The sequence below is a fragment of the Lepidochelys olivacea genome (assembly GCF_965140295.1).
Source record: "Lepidochelys olivacea isolate rLepOli2 genome assembly, chromosome: 1".
Classification (NCBI taxonomy): Eukaryota; Metazoa; Chordata; order Testudines; family Cheloniidae; genus Lepidochelys; species Lepidochelys olivacea.
Genome location: NC_140411.1, coordinates 239,933,689 through 239,958,706, shown reverse-complemented (window position 1 = coordinate 239,958,706; position 25,018 = coordinate 239,933,689). Strand labels below are relative to the sequence as shown.

Sequence of the window (25,018 nt, the reverse complement as noted above, 5' to 3'; positions counted from 1 at the left end):
CACATACAACCTTTACCATTTTTGACTAACTCTAATTTCATCAGTCAGCATTTGTAAATGCATGAGTCAGATTGAACATGTCTGCACAGGTAAAACAAACATGAACATGCTGCTGTTCTGTTTTTTCCGCCTTAGGCTGATGAGGTACAAGATGTAATGCATTTTAACTACACTGCCTGGCCTGATCATGGTGTCCCCACTACAAATGCTGCAGAGAGCATCTTGCAGTTTGTACAGATGGTCAGACAGCAGTCAACAAAGAGTAAAGGCCCCATGGCCATACACTGCAGGTAAAGGCTTAATTTTCCATTTTCCTTTAATGCGTAACCATTGAAATACATCGAGAAGAACACTGGAGGGAGGGATTTCTTTCCACCTTTAAGGTGCTGAGAATTGTATTTTATTTATGTTTTATGGTAAAATCCTGGCCCTATTGCAGTAAGTGAGAGTTTTGCCATTGACTTTAATGGGGCCAGGATTTCATTCTATGTTCCTAGATGTACGGGGAAAGAGAGTGAGTGATGTATACCATATATTTTTATCATAGTAAAGTATTGCAGGTCTGATACTCAGCTGAGGTAAATTAGCATAACTCCACTGACGTCCATGAGGCTACATTGTTTTATATCATCAGGGGACCTTGCCGAACACTTGCATTTCCATGTTTTTGCAATTCAGGTGGAAAAAATCAAAACAGTCTGTGAAGCAGAATGCTATTTCCCTGCAGAGACATACTCTGTGTAGATCATCACTCTCAGATAATTTGGCCTTCAGTACACAATGTTGGGAGTTAAATCTATGGGCAGGCAGTAGGCATGACACAATATATGGGTTTTTCTTTTCTTGAGGGCAGCATTTTAATATAGTAACTGTCACCCTTGTTCATCGTCAGGCTTTTTGTAAGACACTGTTGAGCTCTCCGAAGCCAGCTGCTGCATTAAAGATTGTGCCAAATTGATTCCTGATGTAACTCCATTGTAGTGACATCAAAGATTAATTTGCCCCACAATGTGTAATGGTAAGACTACTCCTGGTAATGATAGATTATTATAGGGTTACTTCGTAGAGAGAGAGGTGTGTAACAGATCATTTAGTGTGAGTTTAAACTGCTAGGTATGCCCTGAATGGAACTCAAAGCTTCATGAAGCTATTAGCCCCACCTCCCTCTATCACCCATCCTAAGGCATCTGCTCACAAGTTGTGAAAATGTGTGTTTGGGTATGTACAGATGCAGTTATGTTGCATGCAAACAATGTCAAAAGCCTCCAGCATAGCTTCCTCGTCACTGCAGTGGTGTTTGGAACATTTTCCTTTGCAGTCACATGGTGTGCCCTAAATAACTGGGACATTACTCAGCGAACAGCCTTTTACAGTATCACCCTTTCTAGTTCCTCATGAGGTTTCCAGAATTCTTACTAGGAAGTGGCGCAATAGCAGCATTTGTCATTTCTAATAGTGTTCAGTCCTGCTGATGAGTTGTGGCGCAGAAGTTCCTGGGTGAACTCATGCTGAGTACAGCTGCGGGACAGAGCCCTAATGCAAAGTTGAGACAGACACTGGTAGGCTCAAAGAGGGGACTTAGCTAAAGCATTTAATTTCACAACCCTATACTTAACTCCCCTGGCTCATGCATACTTTGCATGGGGAGAGTACAGGGGCTGGCAGTGGTACGCTAGACCATTAGTGTCTTAATTTTTCATAAGGATAATGCCACCTGCAGAGAAATGTGGTTTTGGATAGAATGCTAAAGTGTACTGTAGGTCTTGCAATGCACGGATAGAAGTCACGGTTTCATGAAATCAGTGGGAAAAAATGAACCAATTAATGTTTTCTGGATACTTTTGGAGACCATTAAAAGTCTTCTCTAACTTTAATGAATGCATGAAATTGATAGTCTGTTACTGGATTTATTAAACTGATGACTACCTCTTAGAGTCATACATTTATTATTTTATCTATTGGAGTCATGATTTTTTATCATGTCTGCCAAATTCATGAAAGTGGATTAATTGATTAATGATTGGACATGTCACGTTAATTAGACCAAAAACCTCTTATTGAATTCATGAATTTTTATCCCATCTCAGTCATATTTATAAAATCAACCACTTTTATTGGATTGATAAATATCCTACCAGAGTCCCAGATATATGATATTCTATGCATCTGCCTAGTCAATTTATGCCTACAGCCACCCCATGTCCACATAAAACTTTTCTCTGAGGTATGCAAATAATATTTACCAATTTCACATACGGTTGTATCAAGAATGTGAAAGCAAATGGTTTGGTTTTTAGAATGTTGGATCCACACCTATTTACATCAAACTGTTCTGCACCTTTAAAAATCAGGTCTAATAAAAGTAAACTAAGATTTTCACTCTCTCTCTATTAGAGAAAGTCTCACACACAATATATTTGTTTTTATCTCTTTCTCCATCTGCTCCCTCATCCTTCCAAAGTTAGCCTCTTAAATCCATAAATTGCCTGATTTTAAAAGGTACTGAGCCCCCAGCATCTGAAAATCTCTTCTGTTGCCCTCAAAAGCAGTGACCATTTCACAAGAAGTCTGTTGACTTTGCAGAAACTAAACCTGGTGGAACTGCAAGTGTAACTTGGTCAAGCTCATTTGCTGTAGGCACCATAATGTAGATCTATGTGTATTCACAGATACAGCTCAAGTAGTTTTATACCTCTCATCATCATGAGGAAAAAATATAAGGGAGAAAGGGACTTGCCAGCATAAGGTGGTCAGTCAAGAAAATGTAAGACTGTGAGAGGGGGCCAAATTTACCCCGTCGGATTTTGCCCAGAATATCACTCTGAGGGTCGGAGTTTTTCAGCCCAGATAGTTTCAGCTAGGTAGGATTAGTCAATTGCCTATCACAGCTCTTCTGTATAACTATTATACTTTTTTTTAAGAAAGGTGAAATCATTGCAAAGCCCTTAGTCCTGTGCATTCTTTGGTGTGAACTGTGAATTACTGTGCGGCATATATTCGAAGGATTAGTCAATTGTGTGAATCCAGTGCAAATTAGACATATTTTCATCAGGATGATTGTTTCATAATTCTGAATTACAGCACAACATTTGCTTTCTTTACCCCCCAACCACTCATCCCCTCCGCTCCCACCCCCAAAAGGTAGTAACCTGTAACGATGTGTGTGTTACAGTGCTGGCGTGGGACGGACAGGAACCTTTATAGCATTGGATCGGCTCTTACAGCACATTCGTGATCATGAGTTTGTAGATATATTAGGGCTGGTGTCTGAAATGCGGTCTTATAGGATGTCCATGGTACAGACAGAGGTATGAATTTCATTTTCATGTATTTTCAAAATTAAAAATACCATGTTGCACTAATGTAGGTATCCTAACTATTTTGTGCTGCAGAATCTATTGAGGTTCTGACATAGTCCTGTAAATAGATAAAATAATTGTCTTCTCCATGCTAAATGTATACTACTTCCACATTTTTATGAGTCTGCTACCTAAACTATCAATAGATCAGGATAGATCGATGTACTTACAACCTAGTTGAAGCTTTCTAATGCAGACAGGCTAGTCCCACCTTGTAAGAAACTAGTCTGAACAAGCATTAAAATAGAAGTGCATGAGTTATATAAAATGCACCATTTTGAAAAAACAGTGGACTTGATCTAGGGTTTAAATGACGTATAGGACTGGTAGTCGGATCAGACCACCATTCGGAGCCATTCAGGAAAGTGTCATCTGACTAAGCTGATGATCCAAGAGTTATACAGTGACAATACAAAAATTGGAAAACAAAAACAAAACAAAAGGCGGGGCATGAGGTTTCTTCCCCCTACTTCCCTCTCTGTTTCTTGGCTAAAGTTTCTGTTGAAAAATAAAAAAAAATCAAAATACTTCTGTGAAAATTTCACTACTGCAGAAACAAATAGACCAAAGTTTTAGAACGGAATTATTTGCCCCTTTTTATTCCCAAGAGCATTAGTTAGAGCTGAAAGTTTTTATTTGTCAGTTGCCTGTTGGATACATGAAACAAGTCTGTGATCTCCACCCAGTTCCCAGTGCGGAGACCACATCACAATACCACCCGCACAAATGTCAGACTTCACAGATACGCACAGGATTTACTGGGTCTGGAGGATGAACTGTCCTTTGAGATGGGTCACTCCCGATCAAGGTAGATGCAAATTAGCTGAGGTAGTATGAGGGAAGCCTGCAGTGCCATTGCCTATCTTGTTGCTTTTTGTATGTAGAGGACTTCATTCTCTAGAGGAGTCAGCCAGGTAAGCACCTTTCCCCATCACCTGACCTGATCCAATGCCTACTGATGTCATAGGAAAGGCTGCGATTTAAGGCATGGAAATTATTTGGTGTTTTTGTTTTAGTTTTAATTCTTGAATTTCACTGAGTTACCATGTCATAGAATAGGCTTTCACTTTTGTTCAGTTGAGTATGGTTCAGAGGAGAGTGATGGAGAGACCAGGGTGTGCTGCTTGATCTGCTTTTTATTTGGGGAGCAGGGAGTTCCGCAATCCCACACAATCCATTTTGATGGCTTTCCAATTTTCATATTGTTTCCAAGTTTCATACTGTTAGCCAGCTGGCCTTTTCCCTGCTGCACTGGCATTTTAGCAAAGCATCACTAGAGTCTCTTTCCTTTCTCTTCCTAATACTCACACACCAACAGAAGGGCTCTGTAACGCCTCAAAAGCTAGATCAAGATTAAAGTGCTCCAGGAACTGGTGCCAGTGGGCAGGATTAAATACTGGAGAGCAAGGATACATCCCATTGGCCTTGTGAAGGGGAGACACCTGTTTTAGTCAACAAAGCTTGCTCTAATACATCCTGACAAACAGGAAAATCTTACCTCACAGGCAGGGTGTCATGCATTTCTGTGCTTGCCAGCCCTGACCTCTTCAGGTTTTTTCTTTTTAAATTAGAGTGGAATTTCCTAGTCTTTATAAAGCTGTATCCACACAGGCCACTAGGTGTCAGTGTAATTTAAGAGCAAACAGGATGGATGGGTTAGAGCTGTGTGAACCTTTCATTACAAAACTTGAAACCACACACAGCTCACCTGATTTCATGTTTCCTTCCAAACTGGAAACTTGGCCACTGTTCCTTGAACAGTTTACAAACTGAGTGAACCCCAGGTGAGTTTAGAGGAGAGATGAGCCTGAATCAAAACCGGGGATCCCAGGATAATGGATATTTGAAATCCAGTTAGATTTGAGATCTGAATTTTGAGCTGGCCTCATAAAGTGTGTGTGTGCACCTGGGGATGTAAAACGCACAGCTGACTGGGGCTCATGGGGCTTGGGCTTCAGGGTTGAAAAATTGCTGTGTAGACATACAGGCTGTGAGGCTGGAGCCCAAGCTCTGGGACCCTGGGAGGTTGGAGACCAGCCATAGCCATGCTGCAGGGCTTATATCTGTGTGTAGATGTTCCCATATTTGTAAGGAGCTGAACCAAATCCCGGGGTGTGAACAACTTCAGGGAGGAAATATGAAATCCAAACCCCAATGTTGTGGCTTAAAGCCATCTCAGACCTCTTAGACATCTGTGTCAGGTGTTGCGTGAATGTTCCCTTTCTGCACAAGGCCTGGAGAAGGATTGATGGTTTTATCAAGTTTTGCCTCCATTTACGTTGGAATGAGGTTTAGAATTCAAGGTGAAATGAATTATTATTCAGAGGTCCCAATTAAAGATCAACATTGTTCTTAACACTGTACACACATACAATGAAACAGGGCCCTGGCCCCAAGCTTCTTATAGTGTAAGTAATTTGGTGGTTGATAATCCCACAATAAATAAATAAGTTATTAAACACTCTATGAACAGAAACCATCAGTTTTTAGCGGTTTATTGTGACAAGTCACAAGTTATAGACACACATACATAGAAACGCACCAAGTATGGCTTTTATTTGCCTAAATCTAAGGAATATGATGATATAAGGGCATAATATATTTTCAAGCAATTAGAATATAAGGATTTTGTACAGAAGCTCCTCTAAAGTACTTCCAAAATTACACACACAAGAATTGCTTCACACGCCCCAAAATGCAGCTACGGCCAGGGGAAATGTAGCAGTTATTCAACAGTGCCCTCCAAAGCTACGAGACAGGTTGCAATTGCAGGGGCAATTTAGGATGGAAGAATATAATTGCCCAGTTGTAAATTGGATAGCCCTGTGAGGTTAACGTAACTATTCTTGCAAACCGTGCCAAGGATCTTGTAATAACCTCAGTTTTCCATCTCGCCAACAAAGCCCCCTCTTACCACAGCAGGGCATTACTACCCCAGAGATGGGAGTGCCTACAGAATCGCCACTGCTGCTGCTTGTATCTGGATTTTCCCGGGAGGCCTCCCCTCCGAGTACTGACACTGTTTAGTTTGTGAGATCTGACCAAACAATAGCCAAAATGGTATGGGGGCTAATAATTTATAGCGTATAAAGCCAGAAGGGACCACCGTGATAATCTAGTCTAACCTGCTGCATAACACGGGCCTTAGCATTTCCCTGAATTCATTCCTGTTTGAACTAGAGCATCTCATTTAGAGGGGGAAAATCCAATCTTGATTTAAAAATGAGCAGTGATGGAGAAGCCCCACTACCCTTGGTAAATTGTTCCAAAGGTTGACAACGCTCCCTGTTAAAAATGTGTGCCTTATTTACAGTCCAAATTTATCTAGCTTCAACTTCCAGTCCTTGAATCTTGTTACACCTTTGTCTGATTGATAGAAGAGCACTTTAGTATCAAATAATATCAGACCTGACCCCTTCCTCACTTATATCTTCATACATTTTATTGCCTTACATACTTCATGATTCCCATTAGCAGACCGCACCATTCTTCAGGTGTCATAAATTCAGTCAACACAACTACAGTCTCTTAAGTTAATTAATAAGAGTCAAGAATAGTGACAAAGGCAGGTCTGATGAGCTTTGTGCTTCCATTGGTGTTGTATACTATAATTTCTTGAATGGGGACACAGATATGCAGCCAGAATATTAATGACTACAGATATTATTTAAGAATGTGTATGCAGACTATTGTTATCAATGTTACTTCATTGGCCAGGTTTAACCGAGCTATACCAGGTGCAAAAATATATACGTTTGGTCTTGCTTCCAGGAACAATACATTTTTATTCACCAGTGTGTACAATTGATGTGGCTAAAGAAGAAACAGCAATTCTGCATCAGTGATGTCATATATGAGAATGTCAGCAAGTCCTAGTTCAGAATCCCAGGTGGTACGTATGACAGCATCACCCCTTCAGTTCTGCTCACGATTTATAATCCCAGTCAGCTGGTAGCAACTGGTGAAATTAATGTTTTACGGCACAACCATCATTATACCTTTTCCCATACTCCAAGAATTTTACCTTAGGGTTGAAGCTTTCCAAGCCTGGTCTCTTGCCCACTCCTTTTCCCCCTGGGCCCCAGTGGGGGTGGTAGTGTGTGCAGAGAATGAGAGGGAAATCCCCTTAGCTGTTTGCGTTAGCATGGAATGATAAATCACACATTTCTTCGCATTTTTAGACCTTTCTGGCTCACCAATCATTTAATTAAAAAAAAAAAAAAGCTGAAAACCCTCTCCTGGTTTTTCACATAAATCGCCCTGATAAGGTTGCTGCACTTTCCTAAGGTTTAAGAGGAAATTAAAAATCAAAAAGTCATAAGGGGTTGTCATCACTCACTCACTTGTCATCTACAAAGTGTCAAATTATCAGGGCCAACTGAATCCCTCCCCCTCCCTGTACGGCAATCCCAGCAGCGGGGCTGCTGCAGAGACAGCTGCCAGTAAATATACTCCAGGAGTAAAAGCTAAGGAATTTATGAACCTGCTATGGAAGCAGTCCGAAGTTGCTACCAGCACTAACACTGAGCAACTTAACGATTAATACAGATGTCTTAAGTACACTTTTATTTAAGTGCAACAGGCAAAAAAATTACAAAACCAAAATGTGTTGTCAACCTGCTGACAGGCAGCATGGTCCATGGGCTCAAAATGCTGGGGATCTATTCTCAGCACTGCCATTGATTCACCGTGCATTCTCAGGTACATCAGTTAGCAACTGCGTGCCTCAATTTGCCCATCGGTAAAACTTAGTTAATGATATTGAGCTAACTTTGTAAAGCACATTGAGATATATGGCTAGCCTGTGCTATGTAAGTGTTTGATTATACAATTTATCGTATAAACTTTGGACCCTGCCTTCCCCTCTATTCCACAAATTGTTTCTTTTTCTCTCCTTCCATTTCTCCCATCAGGTCCGCTGGACTTTTGTCCCCAATATATTTTTCTTTAAATTGTGTTTCTAACTGAAGTGGGGTGGGGGATAGAAAAGCTGAGATTCTCTCAAACATACATGCATACAAATAATTAATCTTCCAGGAATAGAAACTGTGGCCAATATTATGAAAAGTGACTAGTGATTCTGGCTGCCTCTATTTTTTGGTGCCCAACTTGATTTATAAAAGGGGATTGCTGAACACTTTCTGAAAATTAGGCCCAAGTAAGGTTTATCAAGTTTTGCACTCAATATCACTTGTGAGTTTTCAACATATTGACCTGTATGTCCTGGTTTTTTGTTCCCTTCCTTCATATACAGAGCTTCAGGTAAAACTAAAAATAAATGGCTAATGTTGTGTATCATTTTCAAACAGGATCCATTTGCTTTGCTTTCTTCCAGGTGAGACCATGAAGTACACCCATCTTCCCTTGCTTCAGATTTTGTTTGTTTGATTGAACTGCTAGCTGTTTTGCCATGGAAGGCCGCTGCTTTGCAGTATACGGACAATAAAAGAAAGATACTTTAAATTTTAGAAGCACTGGGGAGATTTAGCCTTAAAGAGCCTGCAGTGTCTTTCGGACTGTTTAATTTCTGGACATTTTTAAAATACTGGACCAAATTCAACTAAAACAACAGGACGGAAAAGATACTATAATATGTGCATAAAATACAGTACTCCTGAAGGGTTTGTTTGGTTTGGTTTAAGTTTTTCTGTGCAGGTTGGGCTTAAGGTTAAAGGAAGTGCAATATTTTTTAAATGGCTGTATCTGAATGAAGAAGAGCTTTCTTCATGTGTTTCTGGTCTGTGCTGAAGTCCATAAGAGAACAGGCATTGTTAGCATCTAATAATACCTCATTCGTGAATACGAGGCATGTACAAACCTGAAGGATTGTGGATTTTGTCAAGAGGAAATGGGATATTGATTTGACTCTGTTTACGGCAGCACGGTGGTTCTGTGCTTCAGTGGAGTAGGGAGAATACAGTACCTGGGGAGCTTTAGTAACACTCCTGAAATCCAAACAATATAGCTCAAGGCTAGTGTAGAAGACCTACATTAGAAAGCTTCTGTTGGTCTGGTTCTTGATTGTGATCCTCCTCATTAAACAGCAGGATCGTTCCTCTCTTTACTCATTTCAGTAACGCCCCTGATCAGGTACAATTTTTTTTTTTTTTTTTAAGACTGAAGCTATTGAAAGTGGAGAAGAGTTTGGAGCTGGAGAACCTTTAGGCTCTCTTGCTGTAGCATTTAGCTGTCTGAGCAGTCTATGGTGCCTATACCCTTGATTTGTTTGTTCTTCTCAAATATATTCGCCCTGTGTAAAAATGAGAAGCTGATTCATGTTGAGAAAAAAATAATTGCTGTAATGAATGCAGCAGCATCTCTCTGACGAGCTGGGAATTCACGGTGATGTGGAAATGAGGGTTTTGGCATGCTACGGAAATTTTATGGGTTCGTTACCAGGATGTTGTCAAAGCATCGGTACTGATTCCTGCAGGGACTTTGGGGTTGGGTTTTTTGTTGTTTGGGTTTTTTTGCTGTCAAGTTTTATTTCTAGTCAGCATAATTAGGTATGTTATATTCTTTTTGGCTTTGTATAATTCCGGTACATCGTTGTGTATTGTGAGATGGATAATTTCAGAGTGGATGTCGATGGCATTTTTGTAACCTGTTACTTTGTGTCAGCTCATTGGACGTTAGAGGCAATGGTACTCAATGTAAACAAAAACTGAAAGTAAACACATTGGATTGCTTACCTGTGAAAATGACACTGAGCAAGGCTGCTGCTTTTCCCACCTGGATCGCTCTACCCTCGTGTCTGTGCACCACAGCCCAAGAATTTAAGATCATCTTTTTTGATGCTATATTGGCATAGCTCTATTCCCCTCTCCAAAAGTAAATTGGGTACTTGCGAAAGGGTTCCAGACCCACTGAAAGCTACACCCTCTGATCACTGACTGGGTGGCAGCAGCTCTACTTTCCCCCCATATTTCCTACCTATGTCTCTCTGTCCTGTCATGGAGGGATCACCTCTACGCACCAACAAGTTAGTTCAGTCTCCACTTCTGTATCACTTGTATGGTGATGCCACTCAGTTAAGAGCTGGAATGTAACCCCCATATTTTTTTTTAATTGGGTATTTAGTGCTGGTGCAAGAGGCCAGCTTGATAGTCCTGGAGACTGAAATCCTGTCTTCAAGGACAGAACTGGTAACTGCTCAGGCTACAACCATGCAAGCTTCTTCTACTGCCCCACCAATGTGCCTCAACCCTGAGCTGAAGGGCTCACCTCTGTGCCACAAATGACAACAAGGGTGCCATTTTCTCTAGGGTGGCTACTACATGAAGGCCACCCAGCAGACCATCGTCTCTCCTCACCTAAGTAGAATTCAGAATTGTAAACTAGGACGAAAAGCCCCAGAGCCCTGCAGCCCTTGCCACAGTCTCTATTTCTGTATGTATTTCAAGCCTTCTGTGCTTACCTAGGATGTACTACCTGTCTTATTAATTTATATATCCACAGGTACACAAAGTTCTTTGTTCAGGAGGAGACATGAACAGCTTAATGGCTGGTTGATTCCTTCCAGCATGGGCATGGGCCTGGACCTAATCTGCAACCGTCATATCTGAAGTTCAAACGCCCAATACTTGGATCTAGGATTTTCAGCTGCCACATTGGAGATGGGGCTGGCATCAAAATTAAGGTCCAGGTTTGGATTGCAGCTTCCACTCTGCCACAAAGTACAGGGGTGTTTGGCACTGGGGTTTTGGTTCAGGCTCCTCTCTAAAGTTGAGTAGGATGAACATCCTGTAAACTAGAGTTATGGTCCATGCATATTTAGAAGTAGATCATCAGTGTAGTGGTTTCGTTATACAGCTATACACCATACACACTCGCCATAGAAGCATAGGTATTGCTTTACAATCAATGAAGGAAAACAAGTGTGTTGATTTCATTCTGTTGGAAGTGTTATAAGTTTCAATCAGAGCAGTAATGTGTATGAAGTATCTGTTTTAGGCCTAGCTTATTTGAGGTTGTAGAATAGACTTTGAGCTTGGGGCCAGAGCTGTGTGAGCTTGAATGGCACAAATTACACTGGTCAAAGAAAACCTTGTGTATGTTTTATTTATTTGTGTGCTGTCACTGTCCATTGCTCGCTGATTGGCCCTTTTGAAACAGAGGTTAATTAGTTCTAAACCATCACAGCAAAGATGGATGTTATAACACGACACAGACTGGATATGGTATGATTGTAGCCTATACGCCATAATTAAACATAGGTAACCAACCACCACCATTTCTGCAAATGGTACAGGCGCCACACCAGACATTTATATAAAAGCCAAAATGGTATTTAGGTTAAAAGGGTGACATGATGATATTTTCTTTTTGGTCGTCTTCCTACAGGCTGCCTCCCATTTCTGTTACACACAAGATGGTGGTAGACATTATGGAGGCTCCCGATCCCTTGTTCTTCCCTCTAAACCTCAAAGGCTGTTCCATTATCAGGCACCCTGGCCTCACTGAGGTGAATCTGAGAAAGGCAGGTGTTCAGCTACCACACTGAGGGGAGCCATGTCCAGCTATCTTCCCTGCAGGGCATACTGCACTCCCTGTTTCTAAAAATGTTCTCTCGTGTAATTTCTGGAGTTGAGCAGGGGGTAGAAGGTTCTTTCCCTCCCTCCAGGGAACAGGAGCCTGCCACAGCTCAAGGGATGGGCCTATTATGACTTGTTAAGGGCAGTCTCACTTCTAGCAGTGTCACGTGATGAATATAAAGCTTGCAGAGTTTGAAATAGTCAATTCAAACTCTGAAGATATAAGCCAAATACAGCTACCAGACAACTAATACATTTGGAGGTATTATCACCTTTCACAGAGCTCATTATATTGTCATCAATTGTATGTTTAAAACTTTTTGATTTTGGTTCAAAACCTTGTGAGTTCACATGCGTTCAACTTAATATTTCAGTCAAAGCAAAACCAATGTGGTTTGGGTTCCTCTCCTAAATCAACCTTGGGGCAACTCTCAACTCATTGCAGGTTTGAAAGTCTATCTAAAAAATGCAGTGGTATATTGAAAGCTGGTGAATGGTTTGATTTGGGTTCAGATCACTCCAGTACTGAGGTAGGTGATCTACACTGACAGTGCTGTACTTCCCAGGTGTTCTGTGCCCGACCTCAGTGTCATAAATTGATTGGCTGTGTTCCAGAACCAGAAAGGGAGCTGTGAGCCATACTAAACACAGATAGTACTGCACCTGCTAGCACAGTGATGTCCCAGCCTAAGGGGGTGTACGGGTGGGAGACAATTCCTTAACCTCGCCACACTACTTACAGCAGTGATGAAGTTGTCATGGTTTTCTCCTAAGGCAGAAATTTGTGGTAGCTTCTAAGACTACGTGCATGTGCTGACTTTTGGCTTGCGTCCCTATGGCATTTCCCCAGTTTTTAATTAAGAAAGGAACAGTAGGTTCAAAGTTACTAAATTTCATTTCAGATCATCACTGTATATACTACAAAACTATTTGCCCTTGAAGCACCATTCATCAAACTCCTGATGTTGTGTTTGACCTCCTTTCCCAAATCAGTCAACCCACCTACTCCAGTAAGCCTTAACAGTCCCTCCGACAGACATTTGAAAGGAGCCTGTGTGAAAATAAGCTGTATCTCATTCACCGAACCTACAGTTGTTACTTCGGGCAGCTTCTCTGTTGTTTCTACAAATGTTGTGATATAGATCTAGTCAAGTTCTTCTGGCCCACATTCCGACAGACAGCAGAAGCTAAGGAACTGTAGGTTTTATCGGCTTTCTTTGTCAGCTGCCACACCGCTCCTGAGAAACAGAAACACAATGGCTGCTAATGCTGATGCTCCACTTATGTGGCACTGCTGCAGCAGGAGAACTACTAGTACCCATGCATAGAATTGGGCTCATATGAAGGGAGATTGTTTTAGAGGGAGCAATTAATGAACATACGGGCTCAAAGAACATTGAGCACCCATAAGCATGCAAACACATACTTGCTAACTTAAACAGAGACATGCTGGGGCCTTCCTCATGTATATACATATCACCCTACTTTGTGTACGCAGTGCACAAACAAGCATGCCCCTGGGAAACGTGGGCCTGATTTGCTCCCCTTGTTCAAACTCAGCAGGCACAGGAAGTTTCAATCAACTGTTCAATAGCAACCTTGAAAATATTGCTCTGGCAAATTACCTTTATCAACCTGTTCCTCTTACGTTGGCCTTACTCCTGGGCAAAGTCCAGAGCTACTTGTTTCAACAAGGCTTTACACACACGAGCTACAATGCACGCAGGTAAGTTGAAAACCAGTCACTTGTTTACAAACATCCCTTTGAAATGACAATTTGTCTTCATTGCTCACAAAAGAACTCTTCCAAATACAGGGCTGCCTGTTGACAAATACTTACACCAATCCTGTTGGTTTTTCTTGGCTTCCTTCCTCTCATCTTTAAAGGGCTGAGCCCTCAATCCAGAAAAGTCCTTAAAGCGTGTACCTAAGGTCATCCCTGGTCAGCAAAGCAACCTCCTTAACTTTAAAGCATGTGCTTAAGTGCTTTGCTGCCGTGAGCTCTGTGTCTAACAAATCAGTGTTTTCAGTGTACACTGCTACTGTGCAGCAAGGCATCTAGGATTTGCCCCTAAAATTAAAGTCTGGAATCTAAATTCTCCAAAGCACAAATTTGTTATAAATCACCACTTTGCCTGAGCCAAGTGCTGTTTAACATTTCAACTGAGAAACACTGGGTAACCTCTCTCCCCATATGAACACTATGAACTCACCGTGAAGTTTCAAAGTGGTTTTCTTTTGCCTTGCTCTCCTGAGCGCAAAAGTGACAGCCAGCTGTTAAATGGGCAAGTCCCCAGAGAACTTTTACACCTTCAGAGTAATTTTAGCAAAAGCAGATAAATGCTACCCAGCTTTCACAGTCTGCTATGCAGAGAACACATGGCCACTTTAATTTAGCATAGCCATGCAATTGTGTGGGTATCAGCTATTCAGTTTGCTCATTTCTGGCCCCCTAAACAGCATGAGGATGATATTTTCCTCAAGTATTTCCATAGACATCATTTGTGTGGCCTCCTTCCAACCAGTGAGCAGCCACCATAGTAAAAGGAGGATTATGCAGCTTATTCCTGTCTTCTCAGAGAGGTACCTTCACAGTACCTCAGAGTATGTCCGTACTGCACTAACTCGCACAACTGGGCCACGTCAGCTCACTTGGGCTATAAAGTTGCAGTGTAGATGTTCAGGCTGTGACTGGACATTGGGCTCTGAGACCCTGAGGAGGGGAGGGCTCTAGCCTGAAGCCAAACATCTATACTGCAATTGTACAGCCCGCAGGCCAGCTGCTTGATTGTAGGGTAGCCATACACTTTGCACCTAGAACAGTGTTCCCGCTATCTCACAGTGGACATTTCCTTTTGGCCAAAAAGTGAATCGGCCCATAAGTGATCAAATAACCTGAGGAAGGATATGAAAACTGAATGTAAACTTGTGACTGCCAACAAAGAGGAGGATATAACTGTTGTGTGCCATTTTACAGTAGTAAGCATTCTTTCAGTTCCCAAAGACCTACCTAAAATTTTACGACTCATCTGCTGGAAGCTCTATGTTTGATGTAAAATAAATCAAGGTGCAATAGTATTTTGTCAGTCATTCACTGCCCACCAGAGAACACCTACAATAGGACGACATTTCTTGGACAAAGACCAGGAAGCCTGCACTACTGTAGAAGAATGAGGTACCATCAGTGTGTTGAGTTAAAAACACACAAGAGTTTTTGTTTAGAGACCCTGTAATGGTGACCCATCATGCTAAGGCAGGATGCTAGTTGTATGCTATAATGCTAAATGTCAAAGACTTTGCCTACATAAAATAGTTTTGTGCATCCATTCAGGGCCATTCCCCACCCCCCCACACGCACAAAGTGTGTGTGTGTGTGGGGGGGAGACACACACCACTGTATAAACCCATAATTGGGTCAAACTGTGGCTGTATGAGTTTTAAATTCAATACAGGATTCTTCATTGCCTGTCTTAAAGCTTGTGTTCTCCATTCTTGAAGAGGACTGCATTTGAGCGACAAGCATAGACACTATTTACATTTAATACACACACAGCAAAAGCATTTATAAGGTGCTTTGGGATGAGTGGCATTATTAAGATGTGGGATTTTCATGTTATGAAAAATGGAGCACTGATTACAAAAGTATTTTTTCTAGTATGTATATAAAGAGCATACTCTAAGGACAAAATCAGGAATGTTTGCTAGCCCTTCTTTGTAACAAAGATACAACTATTTAACATACATCAAACACTGTTTATTGCAGACTTTCAGCTGAATCATGTGAAAAAGGCACTATGAAAATTAATGAAACTAGATGATGAAATCTTTCTAAATGACGTGTCAGTCTTTATACATGTGAAACAATAGAACACTTTGTGACAAAAATTGTGTTTCCAAAAATAACATTTGCTGGAAAGTGTCCCCGCCCCCCGGAATTAATAATATTTCAAAAGATTAAATTTATAAATGAACTTTTTTTTTTTACATACAGAAAACTGGTCATTTAGGATCAACACAAAAAAGAGTCTAGATTACATTTTCCTTTTGACTAGTTAAGTTACCAACAAAAATGCAGGTCTATTAAAAAAAAAAAAGATACTGTGAATACCGTTATGGCTATCAAAAGCAGGTCTAACCACCTTTGTAAGCTGACTTGTGTGTTAATGTTTTCTAGTTATTCCTTGCTGTGTAATAGTATGGTTCATAACCAGTGAAACAGAAATAAAATCAAAGTACAGAATATATGCTCTTGCTATCAACAGCTTCTTTAGTAATAAAACGCCTTGCAAGAGGTACAAGAAAAATTCAGCCTATGTTCCAAAGGCTTGAGTTGCTGTTTGCATTCTAAACATTTCATCTTTGATTGCTGGCATCAAGAACTTTCCAATAAATCTGAACATCCTGCTGTCCAGAGCGTGAGACAAAAGGAATGAATCACAGACTACAGCGGCAGAAGGAATTTAAACTCTTATATTACTGAAGGTCCAAGTATGTGTTACTACTGGCTCAACTTCACTGGAATAAATCAAAAGCAGCAATGTGTTTCTGATTATCCACAAAGAGCATGAAATGGTTAATTCCACAAGGCTAAAACTCATGTTTGGATGTAAGGGTTTTCTCGAGTGCCAAGAACGTCCAGCAGTGGGTACTTCTGTCAAGTCCAGTTGCATGGTTTCTTTATGGCAACAAGTTATGTCTACAAAATAATAATAATAAATCAGACATTCCCCTTCATTGCTTCCTAAAACAAAGCTTGATGGAATAATGCCAAGGACAATGGGATTAAAAGGAAAAGACATTCAGTGACTACTTCCCTCATCAAAAGATTCCACTCCTGAATCTGAGGCCGCTGCACTAATTTTTTCTTGTCGTCGTCTCATGATTTCCTGGAGTTCTGAGCTACCATTGTTAGCCTAAAAATGAAAAGAAGAAAACAAATTTAATTTGTGGTTCTAGCAACAGGATGAGGCTTTTCAGCCAAGATTTTAATAAGACAGACAGACGGCTTAACGTTAGGTCTTCAGTCCACATTTAGGCCTAAATGTGGCCTAAAGAGGCCCATTCAGGACAGCACTTAAGTGATGTCCTACATAGTGAGGAACTTAACTATATGCTTAAATGCTTTCCTGAATGAGGGCTGTAGGCTTCTAAATAAGTTCAGCCTGATTTCCAGTACTGCTGAGCATCCTCAGCTCTCTCTGGATGTCAACGAAAGTTATTCAGGACTCGGGGATGAAACCCCGACCTCAATGGGGCCAGGATTTCATCCTTTTAGGAGCTTAAGACCTCAATCCAGCAACCATCTGCTTAATTTTACATGCACAGTGCCACTGAAGTCAATGGCCATCAACAAGTTTAGGTCTGAAATTAAGATCAAGGTCTCTAACCATCAGAGGAGTGAATTTCAGAAACAGCCTTATAAGGGGAGCAGTGGGGGGCAAAAAACCTGACTGGCTTCAAGCCTGAACTGGATAAGTTTATGGAGAGGATGGTATGATGAGACTGCCTAAAATGGCAGGTAGCCAATCTGCAACATCTAGCAGCAAATATCTCCAACGGCCGGTGATGGGACACTAGATGGGGAGGACTCCGAGTTACTACAGAGAATTCTTTCCCAGGTGTCTGGCTGGTGGGTCTTGCCCACAGGCTCAGGGTCTAACTGATCTCCATATTTGGAGTTGGGAAGGCATTTTCCTCCAGGTCAGATTGGCAGAGACCCTGAGGGCTTTTCGTCTTCCTCTGCAGCCTGGGGCAGGTTTAAACTAGTATAAATGGTGGATTTTTGGTAACTTGATGTTTTTAAACCATGATCTGAGGACTTCAGTATCTCAGCTAGAGGTTATGGGTCTGTTACAGGAGTGGGTGAGTGAGGTTCTCTGGCCTGCAATGTGCAGGAGATCAGATTAGATGATCATAGTGGTCCCTTCAAACCATAAAGTCTATGCATATGTGTAAAGTTGAACACACACAAGTGTCTGCAGGATTGGAACCTAAATATGGATTTAGGAGCCCCACTTTATTTACCCATTTTACCTGCTGTATAAACATTTTAACACATGGATTTAGCACTTATGACAGTGCAGTTTCGACTGATCCATGTCATCTAATCAACCCAAATAATGTTGCCTGAAAAGAAATGTCGGTGAAGTTAAAAAACTATGTTCTTACCATTCTACATTTCTGGAGAAACTAGAGCAAATCTCTGTTTTTCTCTTCTGCGTACAGACCATTTGGTAATTTGAATGAAGTCATTAGTATGCAAGTACACATGCTAATTATATTGGAAACTTCAACACTGTATATTACTTTGAATAAGATTAGTAGATTATACAGTTGGATATCAACCCACTATTTATCTAGCTGTATAACAAAATTACCTTAAGAACTAGTTTCAGAGTAGCAGCCGTGTTAGTATGTTTCGCAAAAAGAAAAAAAGAGTACTTGTGGCATCTTAGAGACTAACAAATTTATTTGAGCATAAGGTTTCGTGAGCTACAGCTCACTTCATCGGATGCATGCAGTGGAAAATACAGTGGGGAGATTTTATATACACAGAGAACATGAAACAATGGGTGTTACTGTACACACTGTAACAAGAGTGATCAGGTAAGGTGAGCTATTACCAGCAGGAAAGCGCGGGGGTGGGAGGGGGCTTTTGTAGTGATAATCAAGGTGGGCCACTTCCAGCAGTTGACAAGAATGTGTGAGGAACAGTGTGTGTGGGGGTGTATGTGAATAAATATGGGGAAATAGTTTTACTTTGTGTAATGACACATCCACTCCCAGTCTTTATTCAAGCCTAAGTTAATTGTATTCAGTTTGCAAATTAATTCCAATTCAGCAGTCTCTCATTGGAGTCTGTTTTTAAAGTTTTTTTGTTGAAGAATTGCCAAGCTCATCCTTCAGGATAGGTTGCAGATCCTCGATGATGCGTTGGAGAGGTTTTAGTTGGGGGCTGAAGGTGATGGCTAGTGGCGTTCTGTTATTTTCTTTGTTGGGCCTGTCCTGTAGTAGGTAACTTCTGGGTACTCTTCTGGCTCTGTCAATCTGTTTCTTCACTTCAGCAGGTGGGTATTATAGTTGTAAGAATGCTTGACTGAGATCTTGTAGGTGTTTGTCTCTGTCTGAGGGGTTGGAGCAAATGTGGTTGTATCGTAGAGCGTGGCTGTAGACATTAGGGGATCGTAATGTAAAGTTGAACACACCCCTACTGTTCCTCACACGTTCTTGTCAACTGCTGGAATCCTAGACCCTAATGCCCCTTCTCTACTTGCGCTACATTGATGACATCTTCATCATCTGGACCCATGGAAAAAAGTCCTTGAGGAATTCCACCATGATTTCAACAATTTCTATCCCACCATCAACCTCAGCCTGGACCAGTCCACACAAGAGATCCACTTCCTGGACACTACGGTGCTAATAAGCGATGGTTACATAAACACCACCCTATACTGGAAACCTACTGACCACTATGCTTACCTACATGCCTCCAGCTTTCATCCAGACCACAACACATGATCCATTGTCTACAGCCAAGCTCTATGATACAACCGCATTTGCTCCAGAAGAGTACAAGAGTACCCAGAAGTTACCTACTACAGGACAGGCCTTGCATCTGATGAAGTGAGCTGTAGCTCACGAAAGCTTATGCTCAAATAAATTTGTTAGTCTCTAAGGTGCCACAAGTCCTCCTTTTCTCCTTAAGAACTAGGAGAATCTTAATCTTCCTCATCACGGATAGGAAGTCTGCATCATATGAGGCTAGCAACAGTTTCCTTATGCAAAGGATAGGTAAACAATTCTTCAATTGGTTCTTAATTACAGCTCTTTACAATTTATGCCAAGTTAGACTGATTACAGGGTATTATCCAATAAACTATTTTGCATAAGCTAACTGCTGGGCAACATGATGTGCAGATTAGAAAAATCAGGCATCATTTTCCATTCGGGGAGGATGGTGGGGTGTCTAATTCTTCTATTTAGGCACACTGACCCCTTGAAGTATTTGTTACCCTGACACTGGGCAGAAAGCCACCAGGGAGCTGTGATCAGCACCTCTTTCTCCACAGTGCTTAAGTTTTGTACGGGCACAGCTGAGAGTTGAACTCAAAGTGATTTGCCTAAAGTCACTCAAGGAGTCTGTAGCAAAGCCACAAACAAAACCCAGATCTCACAACTCCAGGCACTTTGCTTGGGGCAGAGAGCCATTCTTTTTACAGCATGCTGCTCAAGAACAGCAATTATGCTTTCCATTCTTTAGATTTTTTTTATTTAAAAACAAATAGGAAAAAAATTGATTCAATGTAACAAATTTTGTAAGAAACCATTTATTTCCCCCGAGGGAGAAAATAATCCAAGACACCTTCTTCTCCTCAATTTTCACTCTCTTTAGACCATGTTTATGTGGTGGCCACAGAAAGCCTTAACATTTGTTGCTTTCTCTTCCACGTTTGAATTCCGGTTTAATTCAAAAGAGAGAATGAAGGATTTTCAGCTCACTCAGCAGTGGAGGACTGATCAAAAAAAGCTCAGCAGAAGATAAAGCAAGACAGACATTTAAATTGTTGCACTTAGCATATTATTTTTCCTGCAGGTACAACTACTGAATTACAGTAGCCTAAGTTTAAGGCATTAGTTCACTGCTTAACTGAAGAATTAGTCATTATGCAGAGGTGGATTAAGGCTGGTTCCCTGGATCTGGGGCACAGATTTGGGAGCGCCCCTGCATCACAGAAAGGACACAGATCAAGGAGCAAGCTTAGGACAAGCATGGAGAGGAATTTGTTTGGGTGGATCCAGACTTAGTCCAGCATGGGATGTTATTTGTACCTGCACTGACTTAAGAGTCAGTCAATTCCTCTGATACACAGGTCACAAGTATTAGACACAGGATGCAAAATCTAGAGTACATGGAATCTAATCATCTGTTCTATATATTAGCTAGATCCGTATGGGTAAACTCATAACCCAATGGCTAGTCAGACATTTATAAAAAAGAGTTAATTGTGCTTAGATAATCTGTATGTCATGGGTTACACTGGTTTAACAATTTTACATGGCTCTATGAACTATTATTTGAATTGCTTCCAGTTTGAGTGATAACATTTATTATCTTTTAAGAACAAAACAGCTCATTTTTGTTAGCTGTGTACAGATAATGTTTCAGAAATGGCCACTGCCATTCAACTGCAAACAGACTTGCTTTCTGCAATTTACGTAAGAACATGCTCTTGGAGGCAGGACAGACAAGCACAGAAAAAAAACATGCTCCTTCAGTGTGTTCAAATGTTCCCAGTAAGACATCAGTAGAGGGGTTAAAGCATCACATCGTCCCCAAAAAAAAAAAAAATAGATTACTTTTAATTTAATAAGTTAAAAGTCAAATGATAAAGTGGAGACTGAATTTTAATTAAGACTTACAGAAACCAACAAAAAAGATCAACCTCCTTGTTAAACTTCCAATACCTGCATATTAACATTTGCAGATAATCTTAATAGACAAGCCTTGACCACTCAAATTCCCGCAGAATGAAGAAACAACCGAAACCAAAGCCAAGCAAAAAAAGCCCAAAACACAGAGGGAGAATGAGACTTCTACTAACCTGATACATGTTCAATTTTCAAATTAACTTCCATTGAACACAAGAATATTTTCCTAGCTGTTTGCAACAATAAAGACGACATCTGCTTATAGTGCATGTCCACAGTTAATTTAATACCCTATAGGACACCACCATGCCCTTTGACAGTATAACTATTAACAGGGGGATTCCTTTCACAATCAGTGTTTAAGTCTCCTGTTTCCTTGACTGCCTCCATCAAACTAGTATTGTACCCACTTTGTAACAACTGTGAGGTGTGTGGATGTCTACAGGTGTGTTATTCATATGCCAAGTGTCTGAATCATCTTGTGTAATAAACATGATATTTTAAAGCTGGGTACGTTTCCTTAGAGGATGATTTCCAAAACATATTGACATTAAAAAAGGCATAGTAAAAGTAAATGTGGGTATAATTCATTTTAAGTAACTTATTCCCTCCCATATACATCCAAGTGGTTCAGACTGGGGGATTTGTTATTTTCTAATAAAAGTATAGAAGCTATAGGCAAAGTAAGTAAAACACAAAAATATAATACATGTAATGAGCAAGGCATTCTGCCAGTATAGTCATTCTGGCTGTGGTCATTTTCAAGTGCTGGATTGAGGGTGAAAGACTAAAATTACATAGAGTAGCACAGTGCCTACTTGCCAATACTGCCCAGCTAATTTGCCTCAATCCTGAACTGGACAGTTCACCGCTTTCAGGTTTATATTTGGTCTCCACAGCTCATTCTGTTGTTTGCTTCTCTGCTGAGACTGCCTCCCACAGTGCCAGCATTGGTAGTGGCATGCATGGCTCTGGTGATTGGTAAAGGAACATTTCACCTCAAGTTTACCAGTTCAAACAAGATGACCAAGATAGAGATTGGAAGTCATTACTATCCGATGGATGTTTGGTTTCCTTTGCCAAATGAGCTGGTGGTATCAATCCAATCCAAGAGAAACAGGTGTCACCGGACTTGATTTTCTAAAGTGCTGAGCACCCACAACTCTAACAGATAGGAATGCTTAGCACATCCGAAAACAGAGACGCAGCACACAGGACTGGTAATGACCTGCTGGGTGATCGAATCCAGTCCCCTGCTACTGTAGGCAACCCCATCATGTAAACCTGCTCATAAATTTATCAAGCTCCATCTTAAAACTAGTTAGGTTGTTTGCCCCCTTTACTCCTATTGGAAGGCTGTTCCAGAACTTCACTCCTCTAGTGGTAAGAAACCTTCTTCTAATTTCCCATCTAAATTTATTCATGGGGTCTTCTATCACAAAAAGCTGTGGTAGATGTCAAGCTTTATAAAGTTACAAATCATGGGGGAGTAAGGGAGGGGAGGGGATGAGTATAAACACACACAAATGTCAATCAATAATTACTTATGATTCTCCACAGTGATCTGATAGCCCTTATTCACCACCATTACCACGTTTCTTAATCTTCAACTGATCCCTTCTAAGAAGGAATACATTCTTGATTATCTATGCAAAATGGCTGGTTATAAGCACACATTACCATTACTACAAAATGCACCAAGTCTGTCTGTCCTTCCAAACACTGACCCACTAGTGGGTGGAATGTAATGGTGGGGAGAGTGCAGAAAGGGAGAATTTCAGTCTGTAATGGCTCCAGCCTGCTACAGCAGTGGCTCTCAACCTTTCCAGACTACTGTACCCCATTCAGGAGTCTGATTGGTCTTGCATAGTCTCAAGTTTCACCTCACTTAAAAACTACTTGCCAACAAAATCAGACATAAAAATACCAAGTGTCACAGCACACTATTACTGAAACATTGCTTATTTTCTCATTTTTGCCATATAATTATAAAACAAATTAATTGGAGTATAAATATTGTACTTACATTTCAGTGTATAGTATATAGAGCAGTATAACCAAGTTATTGTATGAAATTTTAGTTCGTACTGACTTTGCTAGTGCTTTTAATGTAGCCTGTTGTAAAACAAGGCAAATATCTAGATGGGTTGATGTATCACTCAGAAGACCTCTGTGTACTCATAGGTGTACACATATCTCTGGTTGAGAACCACTGTACTAGAGGATGGGGAGAAAAGGAAGAGGAAGGTAGCAGAGAACAGGAGAGAAGGACAAAATGAGGAGGAATCACCTCTGATTTTACAGTCAGAAGAATACAGGAATTGCCATATTGGATCAGACCAGTGGACCATCTAACCTCTGATAATGGTCAGCATCCAAATGCCCCAGAGGAAGGCATAAGAACTCTAACAGTAGGTGTAGGATAATCTGACCCCTGAAAATCTCATCCTAACTGCTAATGATTAGAGACTGGAAACCCTACCAACCTAAGAATTTTTCATGGTTACCAGCTAGTATGCACCATTTTGAGAAGAGGGGTTAGACATACCTCTAATGCAGCTTTCTGTACAGTAATTTGGCTGTAGACTCTAGACCCTTCAGGACAAACAGTCTTTAATTCATCCTTATTGAGAGAGAAAAGCTGAGCCCCCGTCAGCACTCCAAGGCTATTGACAGTCCTAAAAAAGGCAGAGCAGAGAGTGAACATCATAAGATTTTATAGTTCTGTGAGAAGCAAAATAAAAATAAATAAAAATCCACCACTTGGGAGAGAAACATGAGCCATTTTCTCCCCAAATGATCCCAAATAGGATTATTAAATTAAGACAAAAGCTTTACATGCTGAAGTACTCAACATTAGTACCTAAAAACTGGTCAAATCCACTTATATTTTCCTTGACTTTGCAAGGGGCTGAGTGTCCTTACCACCCATTAAAGTGGAACCCTATAGTAAAAAATCAGCGCCTTGCAGTGCTCGGCCCATTTTGGGTGAAATTAGTTTCTAATTTTGAAGATGAGATTTACAGGTTACTAGGATGGAAGTCAGTCACCAACAGCAGGGTGCAATCTGATCTCCTTTTGTTAGAATCAGCGTAAAAGTGGACAACATTTTCAAGAGTGACTTGTGGTTCTGCGTGCCTCAATATTTTGGGGGCTTAATTTAAGACCTCTTATTAAAAGGGGAATGGATTTTCAGAGGGCGAGTGCTCAGCACTTTCTGAAAACCAGACTGCTGGAAAACACCACAAGTTAGGCAGTCAAAATCCTAGTCTCTTTTGAAAAATTGTAGTTTATTTCCTCTTTATATTCTGAAATAAGTGTTTCCCCAAGTTCATCCTCAGACTTACACTGGGCTGAATCCTTTTGACTCCAACCACATTTTCACATCCTCAGCAGAGGAATCATAAGTGATATTAACAACTGGTACGTTTGGTCGTGGCACATGGAACTTTTTCTGGGCAGCACTCCGGCCAATGGTAAGCCTGTGAATAAGCTCATCCTGTACCTCCTCCATCTGAGATTTCCTACCTAAAAAGAGAGACAAAAAAGATGAACACAACAGGGAATCTATTTTTAAGGCTTTTTAAAGATGCTTTTGGGAAAAAAGCATGTTTGTTCTTAGTACCACCACGCTCCATTTTTAAAACAAAAAAAGCATTCACTAGAGAGGGTCAAAAATACTTTTTTCTACTC

At 40.8% G+C, this 25,018-nt stretch overlaps 2 protein-coding genes across 8 annotated transcripts in view; one reads left to right on the top strand and one right to left on the bottom strand.

The window, feature by feature from the left end:
* The window catches only part of PTPRO (protein tyrosine phosphatase receptor type O), a 229,769-nt gene extending 218,365 nt beyond the window's left edge, over positions 1–11,404 (top strand). For all 3 annotated transcript variants that reach the window (XM_084632059.1, XM_084632060.1, XM_084632061.1), the window contains 4 exons: positions 136–290; positions 3,173–3,308; positions 7,131–7,251; positions 8,695–11,404. In XM_084632059.1, coding sequence (XP_084488185.1) covers positions 136–290; positions 3,173–3,308; positions 7,131–7,235 — 396 coding nt within the window. In that variant the 3' untranslated portion in view covers positions 7,236–7,251; positions 8,695–11,404. The remainder of the gene's footprint in view (positions 1–135; positions 291–3,172; positions 3,309–7,130; positions 7,252–8,694) is intronic.
* Positions 11,405–15,625: 4,221 nt separating this feature from the next.
* The window catches only part of EPS8 (EGFR pathway substrate 8, signaling adaptor), a 221,879-nt gene continuing 212,486 nt past the window's right edge, over positions 15,626–25,018 (bottom strand). For all 5 annotated transcript variants that reach the window (XM_084628824.1, XM_084628823.1, XM_084628826.1 and 2 more), the window contains 3 exons: positions 24,673–24,853; positions 23,874–24,003; positions 15,626–16,806 (listed from right to left, as the gene is read on the bottom strand). In XM_084628824.1, coding sequence (XP_084484950.1) covers positions 16,693–16,806; positions 23,874–24,003; positions 24,673–24,853 — 425 coding nt within the window. In that variant the 3' untranslated portion in view covers positions 15,626–16,692. The remainder of the gene's footprint in view (positions 16,807–23,873; positions 24,004–24,672; positions 24,854–25,018) is intronic.